Source organism: Sipha flava, unplaced genomic scaffold, assembly GCF_003268045.1.
Source record: "Sipha flava isolate LNK unplaced genomic scaffold, YSA_version1 71_pilon_pilon, whole genome shotgun sequence".
NCBI classification, from domain to species: domain Eukaryota; kingdom Metazoa; phylum Arthropoda; class Insecta; order Hemiptera; family Aphididae; genus Sipha; species Sipha flava.
Window position 1 is genome coordinate 36345 of NW_020273611.1, and position 23400 is coordinate 59744.

Genomic DNA, 23400 nt, shown 5'->3' on the forward strand with positions numbered 1-23400 from the left:
AGTGCACGCTGCGCGCGCGCGCACGGTTTTCTTCCCACCAGCCGTAGGTAGTCGTGACGCGTCGACGCCGTAGTCGGTTCGTTCAGTTTCCCGCGCTCGCGTTTCCGCTGAAGTACATCGCAGCGAAAACAATACGATCGTATTTTCCAGCGTTTTCGTTTGGCACTCGTCCACTTCGTGCGAAACCTTATTACTACTGCGTAACGTTAGACCGCGCAAGACGTAAGGACTGGTCGGGCGATCGTTGCGGCGTTCGCGTTCGGTGGCGTTATTATCGCGCAGGCAGTGTTCCGGCGCGTGCGGACGCGTCGGCGTTGTCAGCAAGTGAATATCGGACGAGGAAAATCGGAAAAACGGCGCACCGACCGGCAGCGGTATCGTTCGAACGGGATTTTCGTCGCGCGTTTTTCGCCGGGTCGGACCCGTCCCGATCGACAGGGCCGCACTGCGATTCCGAGTGAACAATAACCACGTACGTTAAACAGCGGTGTCGGATGTCGCGTTGAGGTTGCGGGTGTTCGTGCGGTGTGCAGCCGCCGACGGTTTGACGGTGTAACGATGTCGCACGAACGCGAAGCCGCACGACCGCTGCGGTCGCAGGCCGTCCGTGACAGGTCGTCGTCGCCGCGCGTTTAATCGCCGTCGCGTTCGCTTTCCGGTCCGAGTGCACGCGCGTTACGCCGCGAGTCCGTCGTTGCAGCCGCGTGCCGGTCCCATGGCACCTCCATCGACCAAAGGCGCCGTCAAGGACCGACTGGGTAAGTTCCACGTGACGCGTGTACAGTCGTAACTGTACATAACTGTTTCTAAGCCACCGAAATCGTCCGACCTTAAGTTGTGACGCGAAAAAAATATTGTCGTCGCGCAGTATCAGCTTCTTATTCTAACGGGCAGCACGACCCAATTTGGGTAGTAGGAAAAATCAAAAGGACATTTGACTTTATGAATATGGGCACATAATTTTCCTTATAGAATTATTGAATTTTCACTGAGTATTTGAAATTTGTGTAATTAATTAACCCAACCTAGTACCTAATAAGTAATAATGATGTAAGTTAATAATCTTTGCTACTTCGATGATTGATTAATCTATGAAATTTAAATTTAAATAGTGGTTAAAGAATATTAAATGTATAACGAAAAAAGTCTGTATTTTTTTTAATATTTTACCACGCCATGGTCAAAATTCTAAAATATCAATATACAATTTATTTAGGGAGGGCGTAAGTATTAAAATCTAAATAGATTTCATAAAGCAAACTTTTTAGTGTGTTTGGGCAGTAGGTAAAAATCTTTAGAATAAACCTTGCACAGTACTACGAACCGATGAAAGAACGCATTTAAAGCCCGTTTCTGAATTTTTCTACGTGTAGCCAAAACGTGAATACAAATTATTTGTTGTCCAGTATTTTATTTTTTCGCCTACCCAGTATAACAACCATTTTTCAATGGTTGCCTTTTTGAGAACAGATTCTATTAACTCCATTACTTCTCAAGTACCATTATTTCATTATTTCATTGACCTACTAATTAATGTCGACTGTAAATGTGCATTTATTTAAATTCAAATTTCTAATTTTTTTTTAGTTTTCTTACTATTTTGTGCATTCATTTCTGAACTATTTTATATGTTTATTTTTATAGTTAGTACAAAATCGTTAATTGCTTCAAGTTCAGTGCAAATAAATCAAAACTGATTGGCTATCGTTCAACTAATTTTGAAGATAAGAAAAAACTTTAAATTTGTTATTCGCAAAAAAAAAGTGGTAGCATAATTTTGATTTACAAATCAAGAAGCAGTTTCGGTGATTGAGCCAAAAACTTATAATTTTTCAATATGTATAAATAACTACTTTTTTTTTTTCATATTTTACCCTTATTCTTGGAAAATATTCCAAACAAAAAGTCATCCATTTGAAATATTTTGTGTAGCCTCTATCGTGAAAAGTTCAAATCGATAACTAGACATTTTCAAAAATATTTTTAATTGTTATAATAGTAATTTTTGATATATTACTTTAACTTAAAGATTGATTGATATAAATATATATAGCTCCTTTTTTTTTGGTATACATTGGGTTCTACAATTGAATTTTACGTTCTTTACGTGCTATTTATTTATATATATATATATATTATTAATCAATCGTTTAGTTTAATATTTTAACTATAACTATAATTTTTTTCTTCCAAAATTAATCATTTTATTGACTTTTTTGTGAAGTTATCTATAAATAAAAATAAAACATAATACGATACACGTCTGCATGACGAGACGTGTATACCGATTTTTTTCCTTACCATAAAGAAATACAATACTATTTTTTTACTGTGAAGTACAATAATAATTCAATAGATATTTTTTCACTTGCAACGACGCATTTCAATAGAATGCCATTTATTTGACGGTTTAGGTCGATTTGGCTGACAAGGTTTAATATGATTGTTATTTTTTTCTAGATCGAATGAATTTATTAATGTAATCATATTTTAAATGATGTATAAAGTATACATGTTTTCGATGTTTTTTATTTAAATATATTAAATATAACTTGTATTTATGATTGGAAAATATTTAAATGTATCAAAATGAATGTAATTGTTGTTGGATTTAAAAATGGTTATGCATCAGGCGCGTTGAAGTGTGACTAATATAACATTACTTTGGATTGAACATAACCTACAACTTATTACTATTCAACTATTAAACACATATAATTTTCAACCATCAACTCACAAAAAAAATGTCTTATCTACTTTACGCTACAATAGAAGATAGAGGTAGTTACGATTACGGTACACTATGATCATACCAACCATCCTTAAAACCATGAAATTATTCATAATGTTACAACATGAGATCGATGAGTCTGTATGCACTATATATTCCATTACATTTTAGTGTTAATACAGAACTTCTAATTCCTGAGTTAGACTCGTGAGTAATTTTTTTTTTAAGATAATTAAGTATAAGATTTTAAAAAATGTAATTTTATGTGATTATACAGATACTCTAATTTATCAAATATAAAAGCAAATGTATCACTGTTTTCAAATATTTTAAATTCTTTTAAAGATTTATTATACCTCTATGTTTATTCAAATCGCTTAACAATTGCTTATGATTAATTTCGTTTGTGCATTATTCTCAATACAATACATGGGTGAATAATAGTTAAAGTATTACAATAAACACAACATAAATATTTGAATTAGCTCAATGGCTTATTTATGTTGAATTTTTATTTCATTTTTCTAAAAGTCGTTATTTTATTAAATAATTTATATAAAACAACCTGATATTTTTCAAGAAAGCTTATTATTTTATTTTGACAAAAAAAAAAAAAAAAATCACTTCACAACTATAAAACTACATAAAAGAAAAAAATTATAAAATATATAGTAAATTTTATTTACTGTAATTAAAAATAAGGTATGTTACAATGAAACTAGGGTATCATTTTACAGTAGTTACAGGTATTTGAAATAAATGTTTACCTAATAAACAATTTAATGTAATTTAAAATGAAAAAATATGATACTAATATACAGTAGAAGACGCTTATTAGGAAAAATTTTAGACCAAGAAAAAATGTGTCAATTAATCGATTGTTTCTAATAAGCGATTGGTTTTATTTATTATGAAAAAATGTATAATTCGAAAAAAATTATTTACTGTGAAAAAATTTAAATGCTAAATGAAATATGCGATTATCGTTGTCTGTTGTTTTTCCTCGAGTAACTTGATGGTCATGGTTTCGTAAGAACAATGTTGCCCAAAGCTTTTTTCATCCGTATGGTGCAGGACTGCTCTTCTGATGAACCTTAGAGCTTCTACAACTTTTTTACTACATGGGGATGCCTCACTTTTATCTCAATTCAATCTTCGTACACTTTTTCCGAGAGTTCGACTAGTTTTGATTGTAACGACATAAGATTAAGTACATACTACATTAAGTTACAACACATTGGTTATCGCCAAATAACTGGAATTTTTCGACGACTTTGGCTCTTATTATTTCAAATAACCGATGTGTTGTTTCAATAATCCAATTGATTTACAATGTTTAATTTGCGGCTGATCCGTTCTTAGACATTTTGTATCAATAACGTGATTATATAAATTATCCGTGTTCCTAATAAACAGCTTTTACTGTAGCTAGTTTGTTCAGGCATAATAGTTAACGTATCAATTATTAATTTATTATGTAAAAAAATGGAATAAAATATTACTAAAAATATGTATTCGAAAATAATATGATTTTTTTAGTTTTATACTATCTCAAATCCCCGCGTATAATACTGGTCAAGTAAATAATAAATAAACTTAAGAGTTAAACGAAGAAACATAAAAATATTATAATATTAATTAATGGAAGTATAAGAATAATAATTATTGTTTCGGTAGTAGCTACCTGACCTACATGCATTTTTCAATGATCTACAAAAAATAAATTTTTAGCTATGGAATTGGATCTGGAAGATGGTTCACCCTTCTGCAAATACGATTATGTTGCAGTTCGAATTTTCTAGTATGCGTTTTATGAAACGTTGAAAAATGTAATTTAATATCCTCATACGTACGATAAATGTTTTTAGTGTGCGGTAAAAGAATCAAATGAAACGTTTGAAAGGAGAGGTTATTTTTCTTTTTCACCGGTAGTACTGCATTGCAATACCAGTAGTCGGAATTACCGGTGTGGAAAAACGGAGTGCCGTAGACAGAATGCCTTGGTCGTTGCTTTGAGAGCGTGTACTCCAATCAGTTAGTACTTCGGTATTACTTTTCGGTCGGTTGTGTCGCCTCGAATGTCCGGAATATATCTGTACGCATGCACGTGTATAACGGGCGGTATTCGATACGGCGGAACAGAGACGGTCTCGGTCGAAACGGTTGGTCTGTCGAATCGCGAGTGTGCGCGCGCGCATAACCGTTTCGACCGGACGCACACAGCGCAACGTGCACATGTAACACCGGATTGCCTATCCACGGCTCCTTTCTCCCGATCTTCAGGTTGTCCTACGTTTATTGTCCATACGTGTAGATATGTGTACAGAGTGGCCCTAAAGTTTGTAATTTTAACGGACGTAATATGCTCTGGTCAAACGAACTTCGAACGTGCGTTGAGCATAAATATAAAATTTTATAATTTCTGTGCATCGGTTGTTATAGTTTGTCATTTTTGACAACAACATTTGCAACACTCATCCATTCATTATTTTTCTTATTCCTATCCTTGTACAACTCAATACTTACATCCCACAAAATGGGACGTTTTTTTCAATTTCGGTAGTTAATAACTCTACATCCATTTTAAAAATGTTAATATTATAAGTTTTTGTTTTTAAAATAAGATTATTAAATTATTTTAAATTAAATTATTAAAATATGATAGCGTTCAACGTCAACGAGAAAACAGTGGTCGTGTGACTGGGTAAATAAAATCTAATAATATACTACGACGTCCAAAAGAGTACTGCTGACGGACGTCGTAGCGTATAACGGACGTCGAAGACGTTGAACGGACGATAAAATAAACGGACGTCGCGAGTGTGACCAGTGATATTTAAAATAATATACAATAACGGACGTTATAACGTCCGTCGTAACGTCCCCGTTTTTCCAACGCTCGTGTAACCCTAGCCTAAAGTCTTTGCTCGCACCTTTACACATCACTTGTTGTTTTTACGATTAAGCGATAGTTTTTTTTACTTGGAATAAGTTTTAACAATTTATTTTGACACATAAACGATGTTTCGATGATTTTATTTATTGCTTGAAAAAAAAAACAGCGACTAATGACTTTTGGGCCGCTCTATATGTTCGTAGGATTGCAAACGGTCGAGCGCATCGGCTTACCCGGGCGGTTACGATCGGCCGCGTTTTTTTCGGATAAGGTTTTCGACGAGATGGCCTTGTCCCGGGGACGAAGAAAATCTTTCAACACGTCTCTGGGCAACTTTGCTCCCCCGGGGAACAATGGGGGTAGCGGCGTGGTCGCCAAATTTGAGTGCAGTCGGACGACGACGATGTGTAAAACGATAACCATAACATGTTCGCGTTCCCGTCTACTGCGTTACGTCCCTTTGTAACAGTTTCCGTCGAGAGTTCTCACTAGTTTCGCGAACCACTGAACACGCCGCATTCGTGTTTCAGGTTTGTCGGTCGTGTGTACCACACGTACCCGCGAGCCTTTCCATTATATATATAGGTATTATATAATATTATTATTTTTTTTGTTCCCGTATCGTGTTATATTCGTGTATTCATTTTATGTCTATTTGCATTGCACTGTAATGGTAAAATTATTATTCATGAACGAAATTTTACTCGTACTTAATTTAAACACAATAAAAGTATTATTTTGCATACTTTGAACAAATTATTTTTTTGTTCTAAATAAGATTTGTTCGTGAACTTCACGTACTGGCTAATATAAATAAAATTGAAAATAAAAAAAATTACGAATGATATTGTATTCTATACGCTTTAATTGTACACGACTTTTTTTTTTTTATTTATATACTTTGTAACCAGTTTTAGCACTTTTTTAGTATTTACCAGTATGTATAACAAATCATTTTATGATTAAAAAATATCCGAGTATAACTTTTTTAAATATACGACTACAAAACTTTGTACCTGTGCGATTCTAGATATCAACGAGTAAACGTGTAAAATGCACTCAAATTTAAATGTTATTATAATAATATTCTACTCAGTTAAACTAAAAATTATGTGTATAGTTGAATGATGTTTATCATCTTAAGTATATTATAAACTAAAATTATTAGAAGTATTTGTATGTATTAATCTATAGCAAATATGTTGGAATTAAATTATTTAAAATTTGTTATTGCATTAAATAACGATTCTGAGTAATACTATACATATGTATGTATCTTATCCAATCTAATTGTATCTCGTTATAAATTAATTTTAATAACTAATTTTAATAAATAATTAATCTAATTATAAGAGTGAATAATTATTTTTTTAAATACAAAATTCAGTAAGCACTATGAAAACAACTTTGAAAACCGAATCCATAACATTTTATTAATACATATTATATTATATTGAATTTAAATTTGATATATTATAGATAAAAGGATCCAAAATAAAATAAATCTGCCCATAAACGATTTCAAATATTTAATCAAATTTTAATGATCTGGTTCAGTTATACGTATGATTCTGTATAATAAATAAATTAGTATTTCTTATAATGTTACTAGTAAATTAATATTATGATAGAAATATGCGGTTTCGATAAATGCCGATCGTATAATATCAGAATATCAAAGCCTCAATGATTCGATTTGACACTGACACCATCGTAATGATAAATTTTACAAATACGAGTCATTATTTACGTAATTAAGTTTTAGATATCTTTAATTTTTTAAAAATATACTATTTCACCATTTACTTGATAGTTAGCCTTATAGATTACTAAGTATCTATATTTACAAATAAGGGTCTATTTTTTTATTTTCCATGGATAAAATGTCATCATCCTCTGATTTTGGTACACCATAATGTATTTATAATTATTATCCAGATTTAATCGCATATCAATTAAATTAATTTGACATTAAGAATTAATTTCAGTGTGCAATATTGTCGGTCCCTTATAAATCGGTTAGTATTCATATAATAAGTCATTTTTTTTTTTTTGGCATGCTTTACACATTTTAAAGTATACATTTTCAGCTTACACTTAACATTTTTGTATTTTTTTTTTTGCAACATACAATTTATTCGATTCCTACTACTTTGCCTTGTTACAATATGAGCTTTGTGTATAGTATCAAAAAGTTCGTCATTACATTAACATTACATAACATTAAGTATTTTCAGATACACTTTCTATTGTACCAGGAGTGTACTGAAACACTGAAGGCTCAAGTGGATACAAGTTTTATAAAATAGCAAACAAGTGAGTCATGTTAAAAAAAACAAATTTAGCTTAAGGCCCGAGCATAACATTTCTGGAGGACCTGGGTTGGTATGGATACCTATCCACTCTGCAAGTCCATCCTTGTACTGTATAAATAAGTTTGTCTTCATTTTTGATCTAAAGAGCATCAAATCATTTTGATCTCTGATAATGAATTGATTTGTTGTCAATGATTATTTTTGTTTTCTTCGTCTATCATAAATAGGTATTGTAAATTTCACAATAAAAATATAAATAGAATCCTAATTTTTAATTATTGAACTTAAAATGTCTTAATACTACATTTAAATCATATTAAAAAGAATAAAATCAATAAATTAAAATATTGCGTTTATCATTATCACAATACAATATAATACACATTATGCGCACTCGGCACAATATATACACAGTAATACAAATGGATCCATTTACACGTGAAATCTAAACAAACGTACCTACATAATAAAACCATACTTGAGTGATAAAACAGCTTATCGATCATAATTTAATTTTCATTTATGGTGTATAAACTAGCATTTATGAATGAGCCAAATATATTGAATAGTTGACTATGCACATAAAAATTTAACGAAAAAGAAAAATATATTATTTTATATATACATAAATAAAAGCACAATAAAACTTATTTGACTAAAGTTTATCAAAGAATAAAACATAATAATGTATACCAAATATACTATTCTCTAAAGAGTCTAAGATAGTTGCGACATGACATTAATATTTTATAATTTTATTTACTATTCATTTTTTATTTTGTCCATTAATATTAGTAGTCACGCCCGTGTGTTTGACATACCTGATGTACACAATATTTTTAGTAAAAGCTCAAATAAAATAATGATTTTTTAGATTTTACTTAGTACATACAGTAAATCTAATCATTGACTTGTAAAACTTAGCTTTACCTAGTGTTCAGAATTTGTATGGTAACATAAATATGCCATAGTAAAGTACTATAAGAAAAATAATACTGTGGCTAATGGTGTTTAGAATTTTTTTAATAATAATTTAAACGCTGTATATAGTTATGTAAATACGTTTCTGTATAAAAAATTGAATTTTATAAATTTAAACAGTTTAAACTGTTAAATGTATTAGAAATAAATGTTAAATAAAAATGTATTAAATAAATAAAATATTTCTACTTTTACAAATATCTAAGCGGAAAAACGACCATGGGTAAAATATATCTGTGTAAAACAATAACTAATTTATTACATTTTGCAATTTATAACAATTTTTTCAACAATACCAACGAATGTACTATAGCTCGTAGGTTTCCCTAGAACGTATGAAATATAGCCATCTTTTACATCTAAAAAATTAATCGATAAGGCGAAAAAAATGTTTCAAAAAATATATAAAAACAAATTTAAAAAAAATAATTCCTAACCCACGAATCGTAAATTTTCATCGATTAAAATGTCATGAATATATTGAAGTAGGTATTATTAGTAATTTCATATAGAAAATAATATTCATGTACCATACATCATTATAAAAATCGTCATTTATAAAATGGTACTAGAAACGACGAATTTAAGTCATTGCCCATACATTAACGCGGATTTAAGACAATAATAATAATAGTTCGTACATAAGACAAGTCGTACCGAAAATCAAAAAATCATGTGTACAAACCAGATCAGCTTTTGAAGGTGGTTACTTGTTCGGAGACGGTTTTAAATATAATTTTTTTCTAGTTAACTGATTCGTAATAATTCGGTGGTGGCGGCAGCACATCGATTCGTTGGTGACCACTGTGCGAGAAGGGGGAGAAGAAAGATAAATAAATTTAAAAAAATAAGAAACACTAAAAAAATATATATTCTTGATACTGGCCGGAAAGTCTTATAGGTAGTACGTAATATAATACGTAGCTATCGTAATATAATCGTATTACAGAGTACAGGATAATTTTTATAACAAGCGACATCAATTAATTTAAAGGTTCTTAAAAATATTATAATAGTTATAGTTCGCTTCAATAAAAGTTGTTTTTCTCTCTAAATAATTCAAATTAGTTTCTATTTACAGAGTTTGTGAAAAAAAATGTTATTAAATGTAATTATTGTTATTTCTATGATCTTGTAGTAAAATTATTTTTAACTATTACACTTTATAAATATTCTTAAAAAGTAACATATACTTATAATATTATACGAGTATACGTTTAATTTTCGATCTTAAAATAATATTTTTGTAAAACGTCGATACATTTGATACATTGATACGTTTTTGTCTTTTTTTCTTTCAATTTATAAAAATAAACAAATACAAACTGTTTTAAGTTTTAATTTTTTTTTTAATTATTAAGTACCAGTGCTGTATTGTGTGTATACTGCGTAAAAAAATGTATTGGTTCTTATAATCGATACTAGCTTATTTATTTTTTAACCGTTCTGAAAAAAAAATTCTATACCCACCATCTTATAGTTGGTAATAAATAGGTCTGTTGAGTTCTAAGTAGAGTTGAACATTTGTAGCTAACTCGTCTCCTTTCTTATTTATTGTAACACATAGTAATATTTCTTAATAATACATTTGAAGCATATGTCACAGTACTGAATTTAGAATTCAAATTTAGTATAATAAAAAAATAAAAAATGTACATTATAAATTTAAAATATCGGTATTCATATATTTTTATTAATTTGTTGGTGGTTTTTTTTTTTTTTTAAATGGTTTTAAATTTTAGTGCAAATTTAGATAAGCGAATTTAGTGGACTACTACTAGTGGAGCGGCTGGAGCGATCCACTGCAAAATATTGAAACGCAACTTCGACTGCGTATCTCGTAAGTGCAGCTGCCAGACACTTGTAGAATAACAACTACCTAATTACATAACGCATGACGTTCGAATTCTTAATCTTGACCTGTACGTTGGTAGGGTTTAGCTGTTTTTAACACAGAAATATGATGCATTCAAAAAGAATTCGAAACATTGGTGGAAAACGGTGAAACGCTTGACGACAGTTACGCGCGAAAACGTTGCGAATTCGAAAACCTACGAGGCGCCAAAGGTAACACACTTGCGTCGCACCGTCCGGCCCGTAAACCCTCGGGACGATGGAATAACAATATCGTTATTCGTGTCGGCCGCCGCGTGTTCATCTTTGTTTCACCGGACGACGCGCTTTGTTGTGGGGCGCGGGGAGCGGAACATGGCCTCGGTAAAGCGAGAGACACAGCGACTGACACGCTCCGTTACGATCCCGCCAAACCGGCTACGAGCGGAGAACAGTGTGCGTGTACAACGTGTAAGCGTAGACGCGTGCGTTTGGTGCACGAGCGTGCGCGTGCGTGCGTCCCGGCCGCCGGACGGTGTACGCGTCGTAGGCGAGCCAAGTACAAGTGCGCACAGAAATTCCGCCGTCGCGTCGGCGTACACAACGCCGGCACGCAACCCCGTACTTGCAGCAAGCGAGCATACCATCACGCACACGCGCATGCGCGCGCCCCATCACGTATCCACACCGGTTCCACGCAATCACGCGCGTTCGGTCTTCACGGATTTTTACGTCGTGTGACTCTAGCTAGTCGTTGCACGCTCGCCGTCGCTCGACGACGTACACGCGCGTACGCGTCCCTTCACGGCGCCATGGTCTGACCGCGTGTGTTCCGCTCCACCACCACCCGATCACGTTTTTCGCGTTCGCAGCAAGCACGACCGTTACGCGAGTGTTCGCGACATGGTGTTCTTCGGCAAAAAGAAATCGGACCGCCGCGAACTGTTGGCCAGCATGTCCAGCGTGGACCACATATCGTCCGCGCACTACAAGGTCCACGACAACGGTATGAGACGGCGATTTATTTGCACTTTCTGTTTTTTTTTTTTTTTTTCACGCGCGTCTGGTTTTCGGACGACTGGTTAGGTCCGTCGGTTTTTAACGCATAACGAAAATATCGTCTACGTAGCTCGGGAACATTGTCCTGCGAATCGGATGCTTTTCAATTTGGATCTTTAACCCTTTACGACTGATTAACTTCGAAATCTTTTGTCGGTTGGTAATCGCGTTAAGTTCAAAATTAATTTAATTTTAAAATCTTACAGTTTTAGTTATTGGTACCAAAGCTTTTAAAAAATACTATAACATCGTACATAAAGGCCCTTCGTCCGAATTTTTTTTCAATATAACAATTATCGTACGTTTCACTTCGAAAAAATACAAATCAATAATAATTGATTAAACAATAATTAACGATAAAATAATGATCATTATCCATTACCTCAAATACGTTAAATCCATAAACTATCTTCATTTATTCTGTAATAATGTCATGTACATGTTCGTCAGCGTTAGACATTAGTTTATTACTTAGTACTTGGTACTTAGATAAAATCATAATTCATTATGATAATCCATAGTGTGTTTAATAGGAGTTACTGGAGGTTTATAATTATAGTTTTATTATAAATACTCATTATTAATCATTTATATACAGTATTTATTTATCTTTATACGTAAAAAACTGTATTCAGCGCCGGGCTCCATAGTTATCCTAAGGTGGGTCACTCACCTACAAAATCAACTATGACTGTGTCAAAAGCAAATTAGGTATTCGATGCCACTGATTTTAGTGTACTTTACTTGACACTCATGTATTTATTGTCATCTTCATTGTTATTGATAATATCACACAACTACAATTATAATTACTAATGTTTATAAATTAAAAATTTTAATAATCGGAAAAATGTTTTATATAGGATCTTCTACGAGTTTTTTTCTGAAGTCTCAAATTATAAACTCGATTATGACTTTAGGTATCAAGCGCATAGTTTTTTTGGTGAATTTTTTTTATAATTTATTGCTCTTCAACCAAGAGGTTGGTCGGGAAAAAATATTCAAAGGTGTATCAGTTAGAAATAGGTAAGTGCTTAAAGCATAAAAATGTTTTACAAACGAATTATTTTTACAGATTATTCTTTTCGTTTTTACATAATATTCTAGAAGAATTAAATTCTAGAATCAACAAAAATGACAAATATTCTGTTCTATAAAATTACAAATAGTAATTGGAGTATTGGAAATACGTATGTTTCGGATTTAGAAATAGTTTGTAATGGATATCTCATAGCAATTTAATGGTAGAATCCAATTAAAAATTAAATTTTTTTTCTTTTTATCAAATTCTGAGGCAATTAACATTTTGAGGTGTTACAATTTTTTTCACTTAAATGTGAAGTACTTAAGTTTTTTTAACGTCTAAAATTGTATTTAAACGATTAATAAATATATTTTCCACTTTAAAAAAAACACGCACAAATATTACACAATTATAATACAGCATTAAACGGCATACGTAACGGCAATATGTATACTGTGGGCTGTGATAAATATGGCTGCATATAGTCTCAAGATAATAATAATTGCGATATGAATTGTTCGTTATTGATGGACTGTATTTGAAAATGCCTACAAATGTTTGATTATCTTCTAATGACACTACTGATAACAATTATTATTATTGTAACCCATTGGAAGTAGTGCCTAGAAGAGATTTTGAAATAAAACACTCTTAAATACCTCTAATATTAACATTGCCCTCACCAGTTATAGCATTGTATGAAATGACTAGTCTACTCGTATATGGGAATTAAATATGTATTGTTTACTTTGCCCAAATATCTTAGACATTGTATACAGTGTCCTGTCATTGTATTACAATGACTGATTTGTCCATCTAGAGTCTAGGTCCTAGACCAGGGGTGGCAAATAAGTGGCACGCATGAGATTTTCGATGGCACTCGAAAAACTTATTTGTCAATATATATTTATAGATTTTTAAGTAACATACAATAATGAATTGAATTATCAATTGCACATATTAATATTATATAAATCATAACCACGTATTGATATCTTATATTTATTATTATAAAATATAATTTATATGTTGTAATATAGTTTAACTAGTTTACTAGAAGTGCGAGTTCACTTCAACTAGAAGTTGTATTCTAACAAACAACAATAATAATTATAATTTTTTTTAAATTATTTATATTTTTCATTTGTATTTTTCTATGTTAATAAAAATAATTTTGGCATGGCTAATTTTTTTTTTTTTAATTTTGTTATAAATTGTCACGTTGAAAAAATTCTATTTGCCATCCCTGTCCTAGAACGTAACATATATATATATATATATATATATAGATTATATAGATAATATTATACTTCTAGTATGTTCCATTTTCAGTTATTTTTATATGATAAAACAATTTTTTTTCTTATTGTCACCCTTACATAGAAAACAGTAAAACTATTTAAGTAATACAAATATCTAATAGTGTATCTATTAAGTTATTAGATAGGTAGTATAAAATTATATATATAATTTTTAAACCCTAGCTTGGTTTATAAGGGGCTAGTTTTATAAGTTGGGTACTTTTTGAAAGTGGTAAGTTGAGTTGGGAAAAAAGTTAGTAGGCAAGTTGGATCCTGGTTAAGAATTAGATTTATTTTCAACGATAAAATGTCAATGCAATTTTTGAATACGCATAATTAAGATACGTATATTATACGGGCATGAACATAGGTACTCGTATATAATATTATGTTTGGCATATAATTGTGTGTCAGTTATCACCGAATTTTATGATGTTTTTTTTATGGATATTTTACAAATATAACCCTAACCTATAGGTATACTAGATACTTATATATTAGCTAAAGATAAATTTCTCCCAAATATTAGGTCTCAATTTTCTGATACTATGATGCGTACAACCAATAGCTGTAAATCATATCATTCACGATTAAACCATCGATTTTATAGTTCACATCCTAATATTTTGAACTATGTGGACGATTGATTAGAAATAAAATTAGAGACACTAATAAAATTACAAAGCACAAACCAAAAAAAGAAAACTAAGCTCGATAAAGATCATAACCTAAGGGAGCAAATGACAAAATACACTAATAATAAGATAACCCGATTTGAGTTTGTTCAGTCCATATCATTTAAGTTTTTGCTAAGTGCATAATTTATAATTTATTTTTTATTATTTTTTAAATTAATTTTAATATTTATATTTTATATTTTACAACATGCATATTTTTAATTATATTTTTATGTATAGTATTAATAAAATTAATTTGTTTTTATTGAGATCTAATTTACCTATAACCTTTTTTTCCCTGGACTCAACTTAACTACTATCTAATTTTTTGCGGGACCCGATTTACCAATAAAAGGTCATTTAGGACCCAATTTACCAGGGCTTGAAATCGATTTAAAAACCGATTTCAAATTTGGATAAAAATCGTTAAAAATATTTTAGAAAATCAAAATCAATATCAAAATCGTTAATGGTTGGTGATGATTTTCAAAATTTATATTGAAATTGAAATAAGTTAAAATCGATATTTTATATCAAAATCAAAATCATTTTAATAATTAAAATGATTTTAAATCAAATTAATTTAAAATTCAACAGCCAACAGGTCTATTTATATTGTCAATTTGTAGACAATGCCATATTTGGTTATAATTAGGACTCAGATTTTGTCGCAAAACAAATCCTTATAAAAGCATTTTAAGTAGCCAAAAAAAGCAATAACAAAGCATTTATTAATTCCTCGTAAACCGATGTAATCGGTGCATATTTCATATAAACTAAATCATTTATATATATATATGTGCAATAATACTCGACTGCTATAATCCATGTACCACAACGAGTTGTGATTAGTTTAGGTGGATTTGGAATATCCGGACATTTTTCATTTAAAATAGCGACCCGTTTTGGACATTTCAGAAATGTTTTTTTCATCTCGGCAATCAGATGATCAACTTTTGGGAAATGTGCACGCACTTTTTCACACACATTATGGAGGGTATGAGCTAAGCATGTCACATGCAAAGCTTTTGGATACAGTGTTTGAATACAGCGGCCAGCTTTTTTTGGGAGTAACCGAATTGGTTCCCATTTAGACGAATTGATTCCCGTTTGAAAAAGGTATTTTATAAGGTATAGTCGAATCGGTTCTCGTTAAAAAAGGCATTTTATTAGGTATAGCTGAATTGGTTCCCGTTTGTGTACAGGTAAAATAAGGACAATTTTAATTTTTTAATTAATTTACTTACAATATTAAAAATTAAAATCCAGGGGGCCAGTGCACAAAGAGCAAAAAACAAAATTTTAAAAACTATATTTATGACATAATAATAGTCACAATTATTATATCTATAAGATAGAGTATAAAAATATAGAAGACTATAGATTACTAGAGACTGGCAAATTACAAGCAAATAGGAAAGAATTAACAAATACTTGGAAAATTGTATGAAATTAATGAGAAAATTACGAGAATTGAATATTTAAAGAAAGTTAACTTCAAATTTGCAAATCAGTGGTTTTAAATTGTATTTATTATATTTTATTATTTGTATTTCGTATACCTAAGTGATGACTAGTTGACTTCCAAATCAACGATTTAAAATTGTATATATTTTATCATTTTTTTTAACACATATTAATGCACATTATTAATCAAACCTACTTTTAAGTTGACAGTCCTAAGCCTATAAAATTAAAAAGGAAAATGTGCGTAATTAAACGGGAACCAATATGGCTATACCTAATAATATACCTTTTTCAAACGGGAACCAATTTGGCTATACCTAATAAAATACCTTTTTCAAACGGGAACCAATTCGGCTATACCTAATAAATTAACTTTTTCAGGCGGGAACCAATTCGGTGCGTGGGTTTGGAGCTCGGGAACCAATTCGGTATCAGCCCTTTTTTCATATACGGCGCAGGGTCCGAAACAAATAATAAAATTTCCTCATGATTAACATTATTTGGCCATAAAATATGCATAGATTTGTCAAGTAATTGAAAAATAGTACTATGGTTCACTTTGTCTAAATATTCTGTGTGAATAAGATATGTTTTACCAACATCTTGTGGTTTATTATTATTAGTAATAATATTGATCATACATAATAATAAATAACTAGTATATATTTTGTTTTCTTAGAATAATTACGATAAGGAATCAGCATTCGATGAGCGATTATTGTTTTTATACATACGATATATTCCGTATAATATACTATATATAGACATTTTCTAGTGTATTATTATGGATGAGATATTAATTTATAACACCCCATTGGCTGTCACCCGGGAGTTATACTTTTAACCAATAATATACAATCAAATAACCTAAAATAGTTTTATTTTGTACTTTTGCAGTTTTGCGAGGAGTCGTCATATTTGTCCCACTTATAATTTAAACATTGTTCTCATATTTAATTAAATTATGTTTGAGTCTGTGAATAAAATACTTTATTTTACATTTTAATAATTTCACATAGATGTATTCCTAGTTTACTTCATTTTAGCTTCACTTTCATATTATGTTTTTTCATTTTTGAGACGCTTTAATAATAATTGTAGTTTGTACGAAATGTTTTATAACATAGGTAATAAAAAAATGGATTTAAATTATACTACCTACATCGCTACAGCTTACAACACTATTACACTGATGATGTACTAAAATTTGAGAAATTATTATGTCATGTATAACATTCTGTTGTGAACCCGAAATAGAAAAAATATAAATACCGATTTCTGAAACCGAAATTGAAAAAAAAAATTTCGATATTCGAAATTAAAAACAAAATGGCAAAAAATGAATATTAATATTTGAAATCAAAATCAGAATTAAAAAAAACTAATATTAATAATCAAAATTGAAATGAAAATCGAAATTTTTTATTTCGATTTCAAGCCCTGCAATTTACCAACTCCCGTTTGCAAATCTCCTCCATTCTTCACGGACATTCGCTATTTCTTTTAATGTCCTATAGTCTCTAACTCCTGCATATATTATATATCATTATATCTCTATAGTATATATATATTGTAGAACTTGCTGACAATGTTAATATAAAAATCAATAAATCAGTATTAAATTATACCAACCATTAGGTATAATTTAATTTTAAAAAATTGTACTTGTTAGCAATTTATGTAAGTAGTTATTAGTTGATAAATATTCTTAGAATTCAGCTGGAAATATTTGAATTGAATTGAAAAGATTTGTTGGAATTATACCTATCAAATTTCTAATATCTTAACACTTGTTTAATATTCGCAATGCATGTATTAAGGAATAGAGAGATTGAAACTTAAGATGTTTATCTCAAATTTTAGCTATTATTTATTAATTGAACTAAACATTGTACCCTATAATATAAAGAATGAAAACAGGAATAAATATATTTAGTTACTTTATGTAGCTTAGTTTTTTATTTCAGCCGTATAAGTATAAAGATTAACATGGTACCCTTTCATTATTTTATTATTTGTTGCATTTCAAAAGTTACAATTTATATGTTTATTTCCTTCAAGTGAAGTTAAGTATATATTTAAGTATATTAATGTTTTTCTTATAAATAATTTTTTTTGTTTAGAATATAAAATAAAATATATAAAATTTAAGTGATTTATTTTTTTTATTTTTCAACTTTGTCGCACGTATGGGCAAATTAGGGTGAATTGTAAATTTTTTACATCCTTTCAAATTAAAAAAAAAAATATTTTCATAATAAATGCTCAGATAATAACTATAACCTTTTGATCGGGTAAACAAAATTTGAAAGGAAAAAATTGATTTTAAAACAAATTACAGGCATACAGACATAAGCGTTCCCAATTTGATCCATGTTCCATTATAGTTTTAAGTAATATTCTGTATTTATTCAAATATCTGATAATGAAAAACTACTTGAATTATATTGTTTTTGTAATAATTATTACTTATTTATATTACTTAATAATAACAATAATTTAAAATATAAAATATCACTTTAAGATAATTTGGTTAGTATAGTGTTATACAAGTGAAGTTTCAGTTAAAAAAATAACGTGCTGAAAATGTGAAAATTCGGCTTTTTCAAAGGAAAAAATATTCTGGTTGAATTCAAAGATTTTTTTACAAACCTATTTACAATATTTTAAGACGATAAGTTCAACAATGATGACGTAAGACATAAATTAAAGTAAAGTATTAGAATGCCCGATAATGTGTTCCACTGTTGTTATAACTACAACATACAACACATGTGTTAGGAGAAATATAAGTAGTGAATCAAACGAGTAGGTAATTCGAATACTACTTCCAAACAACAACGCCACTTGTAGCTCTTCCGAAGACACTTATATTTTTTTACTCGTAGTATTTGTACTTTCAACTATAACTGATATTATATTACTGTAGACTTTGTTTGAAAAAAGTTTTGGATTAAAATGTGTTATATTCCTTTTTGTTTGATAACGTCTTCTTATTTTACTATTTTACTAACTTGTGAGTATCTAGATCAGTGTTTTTTAAACTTTTTTAAGATCACAGAACTCCAAACAATAATATTTTTTTATGCGGAACCCCTAAGAAAATTATCTTCAAAAAAGGAATGTACACAAAACATGGCGATAACAATAGCAATATATAAATATTCACAATATACTAAAATACTTAATACAGTAAAATATAATTAAATTATTTATTTAGCAGGTATCATAGCATTCAAGAAGTAATATTATACCAGATTTTAATAACAGGAAAAATATTGATAAAATTAGTGTATGACAAGTGCGAACGTAGGGAGTTCTATAGTTCAATAGTTCAAATCCCTCCCGAAATACCTGAAAAATGTTTATAAACAAATTAATTGACCTACAAATGTAATAGTTATTTAAAAGTTTTCCATAAGACTTACATAATAAAATGATTAAATATATTGTATAATGAATAATAAAGCATGTTATTTATTAATATTTTAGATTTTTTCAAAACTCCAACATTTTTTATTGCAGTAACTCTAATAAACTTTAATAATAAACTTTAATTTAATAAACATCTCCAATAAACGTTTATTTTCTGATAGTATTTTTTTGTTTTTGATCTTAATTTGTTTTAACTCAATCATTACGTAATCGAGTTAAGCACTAAAGTTATAAAATTGCGAGCTCATAAGAGACTTCAATATTAATTTTAATTACATTTTCTAAATTTGTTTCAAAGGTATTAGATTTTGGAAAATTGTGTGTACTAATTCAGCACTTTGAACAGGTGGTTTTTGTATTATTTTACATTTTTATATAATTTTGTTCAGAATACCCTATACCAGTGGTTTTCAACCTTTTTAACAATGCGGCACACTTCATCTCCAACAAAATTTTCGTAGCACACCGATCTATATATATTATACTATTCACAGTATAATCTATTAGAGGGTTATTTATTGTGAAATATATTAATACAATAATCGATCGATCGAGACGGCTGTGACGGACATACCTACTATAAATAATATTATATGTATCTACGATTGGTTCGATCAGTTTTCATTTCGAATATCAATAATAAGCTGGTAAATACATACTTATAAAACAATTTACAGATTCATCGTGGCACATTTAAAGGGCAATCACGGCACACCAATGAGCCGCGGCACACCGGTTGGGAACCACTGCCCTATACAATAATAATGAACTGTAACTTAACATATCGAAAATTTAAGTATATCTTCTTTATGTGTTAATTTTTCCTGTGATTGCACACACATAGAATGCATTTTGTACTGATAAATTATATAAAAATAAACCACAAAGCACTAATTAATGATAAACTAAACTGTACTTAGACTAGAAGGTTGCCTACGATAAGTAGAATTATGTGAACAGTTGTAAAATAATTATAGGAGTTCTAGGCACTGGAAAATATATAGGTACAAATGAAATATAAACAACAATAAGGTACACTAATAAATAAATAAAATATTATGTACCTAAGATTTAAGTAAACATTTTATTTATGTATTACATTTCATTGTCAAACTACTTTCAAGAATGGTTGAAGAAAGATTTTGGCGTAGATTTTTCAATAGTTAATTGGCTAATTGACTATTTTCTAAGTATTACTGCTAATCGTTATCATCAGCATTATTAACCCCAATTTTTGAATTGAAATTGGACTTCGTTTTTCTCCGGGTTTGGGTTTCGGGTAAAAACCTGGTTTACATATTTGTCGGATTTCGGTTTTTGGTTTTTACCCGGTTTCAATTTTTTTTTACTGGGCTTAAAAACCTGGTTGTATCCGTTTTGACTAACTGCCTTGATGTACCGAACTCCTTATGGTAAATGCTTATGAACTTATATTAAAATAAATCAAGTCATACTATACAGAGTAGGTGTATCATCCGGTATTTTTTTATTCTGATATTTTAGTTTTAATCAGTTTACATATTATTAAATATTTAAAAATTATGTAAACCTTTTTTTATAATTTGTTTGTTACAGCTGCATTTCAGCATGTTCGAGATAATATGGATGAAATCAACAACCAAGTAAAGGCTAAAGAGACTGATATAATATTTTTGAAAACATTAATGGATAACCCGACTGTAGAGAAAATAATTAAGGTAAGTAAAATGTATTGATTTTTTAAAACATATAAAAACACAATTCATAAAATATACATTAATATTATTGCCAATAGTACAATAAAAAATTTGTAATTTGTAATTTTAAATTTATTTAAAAGATTAAATATATTAAGAATAGTTTATATTTTTAGACATCAACCTGCAGAGTAAATTACTTGATTTTGTTTATTGTAACCAGAATTATATTATAATATTATATACAGAGCTGTACAATTATTTTTAAAAAGCTAATAATTATAGAATTTCGAATCATTATTATTTAATATTTATTGTATTACTTTATTCGAACCTACCACTGTAATTATTTCTGTTTGACATTCATTCGATAAACTGAAAATCATTATCAAAATGTATTTTTAGATATAAACCATATATAATTTTAGTAATCACGTTAAATTTAAAAATGTATAGAAAGTTATTATACATATTACAATTTTACTAATTTTTTTTTTTTTTTTTACGAGTTAACTCTATTATGACGTTATCTGTAGTAATTGTAACTGCACAATGAATAATCAATGCAGTATAAAAATTTAGTATACACATTAATATTGAGTTTCTGAAGTATGTTTTGAGTATTTTTAACGTATTTTTAGACAAAAAAATTGGTTATACTTTTATTAACACATTTACTCATTGTATTTGTTCGACGATGATGATAAAATTCGAACAACTGAACTGATATAATAATAACACGTAGGCACAGACAGTCATACAAATATTAGTTATACTATCTAGCTTTTAACAACGATAAATTGAAAATATTAGCAATTAGGCACCTACTTATGCGGTATTTCCAGGAAATGGGTATATTGCTGATTTTTTGGTGAAAATAAAAAAAGATGCATACTTTTCAATATCATTATCATCATAATAATACAATAGTTTACATGGTTATAATAATATATTTGTTTTCACGATAGTTGATGATATATTTCCGAATTTGTTCTATATACCGTATGAATAAAAATCATGGTATGTACATTTATAAATTTATAACACATAATGATTTACATTCAACTGCCGTAATATAATTACAATGTGTTCTGATAAACTTAATGAATAAAATATGAAGGCAGATGAACGTTATATATTTTAAAAAATATTTCCGACAGTTATCGAATACAATTTCTGTTAATTCAATCCCTTGAATTTACAGGTCCAGACACCTACAACACCCCCCTTGTTTATGCCACTGAATATATACCTTCTTATATACTATTTACCTACTTCAATAATAATGATACTGATAGCATGTTTTGTTTATGTTTGGATTAAATTTCAAATGCACAGAATATTTTAAATAACGTACATGATTTCATTGAATAAATAATCGTAATTACCAATTTTATCTTAATTGAACGTACAATAATTTTAATTATTAAATTCACATTTTCTAGAACTTTAAAAATTCATAATAAATCAATGATTAAACTATAACAAGTTATTTAAAACCATGCTTTTTTTTAAAATTCTATTTACAAAATAGCTATTTTGCATTTTTTTTTCAAACTGTAAAATAAAAATAAAAATTTTCAAATTTTGAGTTGTAAATAACAAAAAATCTTTTTATACAATTTTTTTGTGGCGCAGGACCTAAGTATTTACGTAAAAAACTAAGATATTATTATTAGATATCATTTTAATTTGATTACAGATATAAAGATATAATTTGACAGAGGTAAAATATTAATATTTGTACCTATCCTATTTTATGTTTTTACTTGCATTTTTAGCTATACTAGTGGGATGGAGCTATTTATTATAAATCTTTAAATTCATACAAATTTGAAATTACTGTGTAAGTTTGATTCGTATGAACAATTTGTATAATATGCACGTGAGATTACAGTTTAAGGGTCTTCGTCACTAGATTTTTTAAGCTAATATTTCATTTTTTATTTTATATATAAGCGTGATTATTTTATAAACCAACTATAATGCAATGAACATTACGATT

At 29.3% G+C, this 23400-nt stretch overlaps 1 protein-coding gene across 2 annotated transcripts in view; it reads left to right on the top strand.

Annotated features, from left to right (window-relative positions):
* The first annotated feature begins 581 nt into the window (after positions 1–581).
* LOC112692202 (MAGUK p55 subfamily member 6) overlaps positions 582–23400 on the top strand; it is a 34644-nt gene continuing 11825 nt past the window's right edge. The window contains exons 1-2 of one of the 2 annotated variants that reach the window (XM_025566795.1): positions 582–758; positions 21295–21416. In XM_025566795.1, coding sequence (XP_025422580.1) covers positions 716–758; positions 21295–21416 — 165 coding nt within the window. In that variant the 5' untranslated portion in view covers positions 582–715. Of the gene's footprint in view, positions 759–11491; positions 11763–21294; positions 21417–23400 lie in introns of those variants that run through there. The other variant, XM_025566794.1, reaches the window with a different exon arrangement.